At 39.7% G+C, this 10,268-nt stretch overlaps 1 protein-coding gene across 1 annotated transcript in view; it reads left to right on the top strand.

Annotated features, from left to right (window-relative positions):
* Positions 1–6,110: 6,110 nt before the first annotated feature.
* Positions 6,111–10,268, top strand: part of ech1 (enoyl CoA hydratase 1, peroxisomal) — a 55,911-nt gene continuing 51,753 nt past the window's right edge. Inside the window, 1 exon segment of the mRNA XM_034168538.1 lies at positions 6,111–6,269. Within this exon segment, the coding sequence (XP_034024429.1) occupies positions 6,233–6,269 (37 nt within the window). The 5' untranslated portion in view covers positions 6,111–6,232.

The following is a 10,268-nucleotide window of genomic DNA, read 5'->3' as shown; positions in this document are numbered from 1 at the left end:
CACGGCGCGCCGCTCTCTGAGCCGCCATCAAGAGGCAGAAACCACCACATCATTTCTAAATGGATGGCTGTGTGGAGCCGGGACCGTCGTGTGCAATTTCTCTGGTTATCACAAGAGCTGGACATCAGCCATTTTCCGGCAGATTTCACTTTTAACAAGAGATTAACGCGGAGGCTTCGCGCGTCACGACGGATTTGCTGATGGAGCAAGACAAAACACCTCCGTTTTTGAGTGCCCAGCTCTTCACAATTTCTCTTATACTCACTCGACTGGAAAGCCACTGAAAGCCGAGATAGGCCAACTTGTCCTCTAACACTCCAAAACGGAGGTGTTCTTTGTCTCGGTCCATCAGCGAATCCGTCGTGATGCGCGAAGCCTCCGCACGGCTTTCCATGACAAAATCTCTTGTTAAAAGTGAAATCTGCCGGAAAATGGCTGATGTCCAGCTCTTGTGATAACCAGAGAAATTGCACACGACGGTCCCGGATCGACACAGCCATCCATTTAGAAATGAAATGGTGCTGTTGATCACGGCTCGGAGAGCGGCGCGCCATGTGCCATTGTGGGCTGTCCTTAAAGCGGTAGTAACACTCCGTAATCTCTGTGAAGCCCATAAAATTTTCACCGAAAGCCATGTGAATTTTCCGAATGGTTTCCAGCTGCCTGTCTCTAACAGTTTATGAAAAAATTCTGATGGAACAAAGCCCAAATCATTCCATTTCCTCGCAATGAAAAAAACGACGAGAGGGGTGGACCAGTGCTCACTCAAAGCCTGCCCACAGGCGAATGACGCAACCGACAGGCGTGAAAAAACTCACGCATGCGCACAAAGGTTCAAGCTTGGCTGACGTAAAAACATATGAATCAAATCCATATATTTTTTTGCATAAAATAAAAAGGTTGGATACTTTTCTCACAGACCTCGTATTTTTCTTCTGCTAAGGCGGATTAGAACTTTTTGTGGTACACAGCACCAGCTACTGTCCTGGAGGGGCCTAGCAATCAATGTGTCACTGATTTTAAAATGCAGCTCTTTCAACTAGATGTGCGGTGCCATACCATGTCAATCATCTGTGTCCAATCAGATTTCAGGGGAGTCCAGTGCTAACCTGGTCTCTGCTCTAGCTCCACCCATGCCAGGAAGTGTTTGACATTTTACGTTTCCTGTTTCACTGTGGACTCAAAATTTGGCACTTCCTGTACCATGAGAAAGCTTCACGTCGCTGCGCAATGCTTTGTTCGTATTAATATAATAGTATGAAAAAATGTCTTAAGAAGTAGACCTTTAAGGCTTTTGTGGGGAGCTGCCTGCCCACGCCCCCTTCCTGCATGGATTCGTCCGTGACTTGCTGTTTGAGCAGAAGAATGGATAACATTTATTTACTCAGAAAACACGACCAGATTGACAGGTAAGATAGTTTTATCAATGTTTTTTATATCATGTCGTCCTCAGAAAGAGACTTAGGTGCATTTGGGTGGAAAAAGTGTATTTGTGTATCGTGGATCAGCTGTTTTTAGTGAGGAGACACACAACAGCACAATTTTAAAGAGAAAAAAAATATATGTAAAACCATAGCTGAGTGTCGGTGTGCGTTGAGGGACAACTGTTTTTCAACTCAGAGCTGCTGCACTTTGGCTACGACTCTGTGCTCGCATCTCACTGAAAGTGGGCAATAACCGAATGCCGACTTGCCCCTGCTTACACGCTGTGATCGACCCACGATACAAAAATAATAGCAACACACTGTCATGGGGCGGCTGCCCGGCTACCGTAGTGGCTGGACCTGCAATGCAGACTCCCATTAGACAGGGCTGAGCCAGGTAAGCCATTTTTTTTCCTGTCAAGGTTTTCTCAACGGATTCCGGTACTTCAGACCATACTAATCAAAATAAGATTTTGTGCCATCTTGAAATTTGTCCAGAATCCAAGATGGCCACCAAGATACATAAAGTTGGTCCTAACCGGTAGGAACTTGTCTAAAGATCTGGGTTTTTTGGGGGGCATTTGGTGAGTTATGACGAAGGAAATAACAATTAGTGGCTTAAAAGTCATAACCAGGGGTTTACATAATGCAAATCCAAGATGGCCGCTCGGCACGCTCCCCTAAACGTCAGTGTCATATCGCCTATTCTAGAAGGACTACAGCCACACTTCTGGTGTCTATCCATAGGTTTCTATGGTCAATGAATCCATTTCTGCCAATATTTTGCAAATCAGATCATGCAGTCTATCAGAAAATTCAATATGGCTGCCAAAGCTGTTGCTTTGCTATAGTAAATGGTCTAGGACTTGCTCTAAAACTGATGTAGCAATAATTTGTGATCAAGGGGCATAGTTTGGTGAATTCCTATTTTTAATTCAATTTAAGGGTTCTCGTCCCGTTTCTGAGTATTAGATTGGCAGGAAAGCTTATCTCTGACGTATTCAGTGACTTGGAAATGTTCATGTTTCCATCCCCTGACTTGTCAGAACAAAACTGGCAATAAAACTGATTATTATTTACAGGTATTGTCAAGTTTTACAGATTTTCCTTCAGTTTGAGGAAGATAATTTTAGAAATGTTTATTTTTTATATTTTTTGGCATTTCTTGTATTTAAAATGGCATAAATTAAAATGTGTGAAATACCAAGTGTTCCAATACTTTTGGAGAGCACAGTATCCTAACCTTATAATGAGTGCAAAATGAATGTGGTATTATTACTGTTTTATTTAAGAATGTTTAATTTTCACTATTGCTGCACTTTGTGTCAAATCATATTGTTTATCATGTTGATATGATGATATTGAGATACGATAATTTGGCCATATTGTACAGCCCTACTGTCAACTAGCTGAAAACGTTGAATATTAATTTACATCTACATTAAAAAAAAATGCTTAAAGTGGAAGGGGGTTAAGAAGGCTGTAAAAATGTCAGGTTGCTGTGCATTTGGATGCACAAATGGACACAACAAGGACTTCAAGATGTACAGATTCCCTTCAGATCCGAACAGAAGAAAAATTTGGGAAAATAAAGTCAGCCGTGTGGGATGGAAGAGACTTCAAAGTTTTTCTGAGGTAAATTCATTGTTCAGTCCCATGTACAGTAAAACTCACCTAAACCGTCATCGTATAAGCCATATGTTTTTGTATGATTTTCCATGTAATAAACACCATATATAGCGGATTTTGTTTAACAGATTTTCACTCACATCGGATAAAATGTCCTTTATACATTAAAACCCCTTCGCATGTACCTGGGCAGATTAGTCTGGACGTACCCAGTAACAGAGGCACAAAATTAAAGTTCAACACTGACACTTGCCGATTTGAGGACAGTGGGCCTGGAGTTGTTTCCGTGATTAAAAGCCCGACCATTTTTTTTTTTTTTTTTCCCCCACACCGTACTCAGACTCTGACCCACAGCCTGACGTGCACCAAATTAGACACCATAAAAGCCTGTGATTTGACACTTTTCTGGTTTTAAGGCCCTTTCACACCGGAGGCAACATAGAGTTGCATATTGCGGCTTCCCGAATATGCCGAATTACGCAGCGCTATGCTGAGTTTAAGCAGCTCTATGCTGAGTTTTTGCTCCCCTACGCAGCAGGATGCTGAGGGCTACGGGAGGTGGACGCAAGAAATTAAACATGCAGTTTTTAAGCAGGTCTGTGCAAAACTGTGCTCTGTTTGTAAATCTACACAACACTGCGCAATTGTATACATCCAAAAACTGAGTGCATGCATCCAGAGTGAATCAGCTGGAGAACAGGTGTAGCGCATATGTGTGGCTGCATGATCCATGCCACACCTGTGTGTGTTTACAACAGGTGATCAAACAGTGGACGTGTGTTCAGGACAGGTAATCGAACTGGCATGCATACATGTGACTGTGTGATCCACACAGCCCACATCGTCTGTGCCTGCTTACAACAGGTGATCGAACTGGCATGCATACATGTGACTGTGTGATCCACACAGCCCACATTGTCTGTGCCTGCTTACAACAGGTGATCGAACTGGCGGACTTGTGCTTGCTCAGAAAAGGTAATCTACCCTGCGCATTAGTGGGTGGTGAAATGATCTGCATCCGCAGGGCCTGTGCGTGCTTCAAATAGATGAACATTTGCAAAAGTATGTGAAATGATCCGCATCCATAGCGCCTGTGCGTGCTTACAACAACATATCGAACTGGCTGAACAAGCCATTGCGTGTGCATGAACCGGTTTACATCAGGGATGCATCCCTATGCACTTCAGTAATCCGATAATCAGAAAAGATGTTTACATTCTTTCAATTCATGAACTGGATTTCTTTTGAAATCTAGAGAACAAGCAGCAGAGCAAAAATGCAAACAGCAGAACACAGACAGGATAGAAAAGCAAAAAAAACAAAACAAAAAAAAAAACAAACAAATTGGAACAAGATGTAACATATACTCTATGTAGGGGTTTTCATTAAGTTTACAGTCTAACAAAATTATATAATGTTATGCCATTTTTCTTCATAAATTTAAGTGATTAAAAGAATATACACAGCTCTTTGTGAAAAACATTGAAATTTGGTTTGGTCTTCATATATTTGTTTTTGTGAATGAAAAATTTCCCCATCATTAACAAAACATTCAAAGCTAAATCTTGCAGTCTATCATCTACAGCTATACCAAATAAGATATTCTCTTTGCCCAAATGAGACGGAGATGCAAATTTTGATGAACACCAGAAACAGAAGTCCTCCATGAAAACATTCACAAATACACAATCAAAAAACAAGTGATCAACAGTCTCAATTTCACATTCACAGAAGGTGCAATAATTCTCTTCAAAACCAAATTGAAGTTTCAGAAATTCTTTGGAAGGATATATGTCATGATCATTTTGGAATGAACTTCCTTTATTTTTGGAGCAATAGTAAATTTTATATATTTACATCTTAATTTGTTCACTTCCTCTTTGGAAAGTATGTAGAAATCTGATTTCTGCGAGATGATATAGGATACAATTCTCTGACAAACAACGTATGAATGTGGTGGATTAGTGACATATTGTCCATTAAATAATAGAGAAGGAAGCCTCATCTGAACATGACTTGGGAATAAATGATATGGCAATAGGATCAGTGGCTGAGGAAGTGCTTTGATTACAATGTTATATTGTTTTCTGTCATTTAACATAAATTTAGAAGAAAAAATTTCAAAAGGAAGAACATTTCCAGAATCATCAAGAATGCACCACTGACCATATACCTCGATCCAACCAATTCCTGTAAAATAAAGATTTGTTTCTAAATAGCGCATATCGGGAGTTCCACAGCGGAGTGTTGTGGGGACTAAAATTATGCTTAAATATTAATTTCCAGTAAAGTAACACTTGTTGATGTAAGGAAGAAAGTTTAATAGGCAGTTTTTTAGGGTCAAAATCACATTTAAGGAGGAAGTTAATACCTCTAAAATCCATAAAACAGTTTTTGAGGGAAATGAAACCAAAATCCATATTCATTTTTCAGAAAAGATCTAAGCCAATTAATTTTAATTGGACCATCTAAACACTCAAAAGCTATGGCTTTAACACCTCCATCCTCATACTTCCTAAGATAGTGTGATTTGTTTCTCCAGATATAATTAGCTTGGTTTATAGCTTTAATTGCGAGTTTAGGGAAGGACATGGAATATGCTAGATAAATTAATCTTGAGAGACATTCCATTTTGTAAGAAAAAATTCTACCAAAAATAGAAACATCACGCTGAGACCACAAATTTAAACTGATCTTACACTTATCTAGAATTTTCCAAAAGTTCAATTCTTCCACTGGGTTTGGTGTCTTTGGTAATGTGCACACCAAAATATTTCACTACACATTTAACAGGGATGTTGTGATTAACTGTCTGCGAAGAGTCGTGTATAGGTAATAATGAACATTTCCTAAAGGTTTAGTTTCAGACTAGAGGCCTCCCCGGAGTAAAACTCTACTGACAGAAGGTTTTTTTGGTATTTGATTGCGGAGGGTAAACTCGGCACACAACAAACAAACTTCCGGGTTTTCGCGCATGCGCAGACAACAAACATACAGCTCTGGTACGGGGGCAATCTTAGTCCGTACCGCTCCAGCCGCCACCGTACATCAGTTCCGGTGTTACTAGCTGGTTAGTTTTACCTGGTGAGTGTTTGCAGGTAACGAGCGGGTTGAAGGAGTCTTGTTATCCACCTTTTTAAACCAGGAGTGTGGACGCGTCATCTTTAATTTAAAGGACTATGTTGTCAGCCGCTGTGAGATCAGCCCGTATGAAATGTAAGTTTTTTTTGTTGTTGTTGTTTTCTCCTGTTATAAAAACGTCTTAACGTCATAACTGTGTTGATGTTAAAACACATTTATGCCATGGTTATGAATAAATAATAATGATTCTGAGAACACTGGCGAGTTATTTAGGTGAAAGGTCAGTTACGGTTGTGTATGTGTGTGTACGTGCATTTTTAAAAGTCCTGTAACGACGCGACAAATTACACACAAAGCATAAATCTTCTGTATATATAAAATCCTCCACAATGCTTCCAAAATATCCACAAAATTAAATATATGTATGCCTACCAGAGATTCTTCAAAGTGCTAAAGAACCAAGTTCAATATCCTGAATTATCGTTACTAGTGCCCGTAGGAAGTTTGTATTCCTATAGAAAATTGGGAGCTAAAAAATAAATAATAAAAAAAAGACTATCACCAGATCAATATCGCATAATAATAATACAATAACATGCTTTTGGAGGGCGGTATGCATTTTCAGAGGCTCTATGTCCATGCCCAGTCGCCAAAAATGACTGATATTTGCCCGAGTTGTACCTTGTAACCTTGTTTCATAGTTACTGACAGACTTTTTATGTCTATGCATTCCTTAAATGCATTATAAATCATATCTCTAATATCTGATGTGAGACCATCCTGGCCAGGTGACTTTCCATTTGGCATTTTTGAAATCACAGAGTCAAGTTCTTCTAAAGTGAGATCCAATTCTGTTGTTAGAAATTCTTGAACTATTTTCGGGATCCAATCTTTGATGGATTCTAGAAGAACCTCTGCTTCCTGATGACAGTATCTGGAACTGTAGCGACTATCATAAAATGAATATATATAGTTATCAGTTTCTCTTTGATCTACATTCAGATATTCATTAACATAGAGTTGGTTTATTGTATTTGTTGTTGTTTTTTTTTTTTTTGACCTCCCTGTTCTTTTCTAAGTTAAAGAAATAAGAGGTGTTTTTCTCACCTTCTTCGGTCCACCTTGCTTGTGAGCAAATGATTGCCCCTTTTGCTTTTTCAGTGTACAGGTCATCCAACCTTGACTGTAGTTTTCGAAGTTGAAGGTTATTTTCATCATTTAGATTAGTTTGGTTACATAGGTAATTTATTTCGGTGATAATCGCAAGTTGTTTCTTCCTTCTTAAGAGAGCTAGTTTCTTGCCCTCATGAATACTAACGTTGTGTTTAAACCATTTCCATTTCCTTATAGGGTATAAGTTATCTTGTCCGATTTCTTTTACTAGGGCAAGAGTTTGATTACAGAATAACTTGTTATTTAATAGAGAGCTATTAAATTTCCAGTTAAGACTTTGTGATTGAGGTAAATTGTTACAGGATGAAATACTTAGAATGATAGCACAGTGATCTGTAATAGGAGAATTGCCAATAGTGCAATCAGAGGCAAAATCCACTCGGTTGTTAGCCAGAAGTCTAGCCTAGAACATTGTGTTCTTCCAGTATTATTGCTTCAAGTATATTTTTCACCTGAGTTGTTTTTACACCATATGTCAACAAGGTCTAGAGATTGGGAAAGATCAGTTATTAGAAAATTATGTGAATAGGTGATATAACAAGTAAGACTTCTGTCTAACCACTCATGAGGGACCACATTAAAGTCACCTCCCACAATGATTTTGATTTTGTTGAGTGTATATTTCTCCACTCATCAGTCATGTTAATTAAGTCTTGTATTAGTTTTTTATTTTTTCTCCTATTGTTGTACCCATAGATATTTGCCAGAATGTATTTATGATCCTTTGAATCGATAATAATTAAGCAGTGCCCTTCTGTATCACAGTTTTGTGAGATAACCTTGCCCTCCATTTGGTTTAAAAAAAATTGCTACCCCTGCCGAGTGTGAATTACCATGGGAGAAGAAAGTGTTGCCACCACCCCATTGGTATTTCCAAAAATTAACATAGTTTTCAATAGAGTGTGTCTCCTGTAGGAAAAAACAAAACAAAACAAATGACAAAAGAAAAATTGCTTTGCACTTTGTGTTGTTTCTTAAACCTCTAACATTTAAAGATAATAAAGAAATTACCATACAGAATACCTTATGGGCATGTAAAAACTCGTGCAGCGTTTGTGTAAATAAATAACCTTCAGAAAATTACATTGGTGGTAGTCAAACATCTAAAGTAAATAAACAAACAAAGTTTAATGCAGACATGCTGCTTACTGAACAGTTTTCTAACTTTAACAAGCAGAACCGTTTGTAAATGTCTTCCAAAAAGTGAAGGCTTTAAAGCTTCTGTATAAATTATACAGAATTAACATGCGACAGTCACTGGGCACCTCAGCTGGGTGGATCAGAAAGTGGTGCGTTAATTCATCCAGTCACACGGCGGCTGTCTGTGACCGCATATCCATCCCTCAGGTAAGCTTTGGGACCTCTTTTCCTTGATTCCTCCACTTTTGGCCAGAGACAAGCAGGACTTCTCTGTTCTCCTGGAAGCGGATTTTCAGCTTGTTGCGGATCTTTAGACATCTTCCAAAATTGGTCACGACACCTCTCATGGAGAATTGCTAAATAATTTGCATGGGCCAGTCTGCCTTTATTTTCTGTGTAAGTGTGTGCACAATGTCTACAGCATTTTGTAGTTTTTTTTTTTTCTCCTGAGAGGAGCACAATTTTAGCCAGGATGTCTGATGTCTTTTTCGGGTAATCCGTTCAGTCTTAACGACCATCTCCGCTTGTATCTTTCCTGCTCCAAACAAGCTTCACGGAGTGCTACGTTCACCTTCTGAAGAGCAGCCATTTGTTGTTTTAGTTTGTCCATGTCTTAAATTATTCCTTTCAAGGCTGATGTATTAGCTTCCACCGATTATTTAACCTTCACTACAGCATCAGTGTTTTCTTTCCGCTGCCATGCCAGAGCTTGGAAATACTCGCTTTGGGTATCAAACTTACGTGACAGGTTATGAATGGCATTTAGAATGACGCTACTTGGATGACTCCTCTTCTTGTACTGTGGTGTTCTTTCGGCTTTTTTGGATTTGGGCTCTTTAGAGGAGTATGTTCTCTGGCGAGTTGTTAAATTCTTCCATTAAGGCGACTCATGGCAGATGAAGCGGATGGCACATGTGACCATTCAAAATGGCAGCGCCCATGGGTTCTTAGGGGTCCTCATGTGTTAGGGTTTCAGCCCCTCCACGGGGTCAAAGGTGCGCTGGCTCTGCCGCCATCGTAGAACTCCCCGTCAGGTCGGGGCTGGGATTTGAAGCGGCGTTTATAACGCACCTGAATCCAATCTGACATCTTGTGAGATCAAGCAGGTTAAATCAGACACGAAATTGGGTACAATAGAAATAAAATACACAGGAAAAATGAAAAATCAAGGGGGGGGGGGGGGGGGGGGGCATGCAATGAGGAGGGAAAAGGAAAAAAGATGAAAAAGGTGATGAAATGTCAACAAAAAATAGAAAAAATTGGTGCAAGCATGCTTCAGTCGCGACATTTCGATATGAAAAGATCTTCTTCAGGCGTGAAGCATGTAATTTTTAGACTTTTTGTGGTTTTGTGTGGAGCAGCTGGTTTTGCAGTCCTTACTCGTCCGCGATTGGATTTGAAAATGACAGCCGGTGGCTGTGAGTGGCTCTTTTTGAGGGTGGGTGGAGTCAGCGCTCAGGGCTTGTATGAGAATATTTTTAGAAAAGGTTTGGAACCAAGATTTTGCTGGTTTACTAGTGTGCTTGGGGTCACTGTCTTGTTGAAACACCCATTTCAAGGGCATGTCCTCTAAAGCATATGGCAACATGACCTCTTCAAGTATTTTGACTGATCCATGATACCTGGTATGCGATATATAGGCCCAACACCATAGTAGGAGAAACATGCCCATATCATGATGCTTGCACCACCATGCTTCACTGTGAACTGTGGCTTGAATTCAGAGTTTGGGGGTTGTCTCACAAACTGTCTGCAGCCCCTGGACCCAAAAAGAACAATTTTACTCTCATCAGTCCACAAAATATTCCTCCATTTCTATTC

The sequence above is a fragment of the Thalassophryne amazonica genome, chromosome 4, assembly GCF_902500255.1.
Source record: "Thalassophryne amazonica chromosome 4, fThaAma1.1, whole genome shotgun sequence".
Classification (NCBI taxonomy): Eukaryota; Metazoa; Chordata; class Actinopteri; order Batrachoidiformes; family Batrachoididae; genus Thalassophryne; species Thalassophryne amazonica.
Note: the sequence above shows the minus strand (reverse complement) of the source record. Positions and strands in the feature narration are given on the sequence as shown.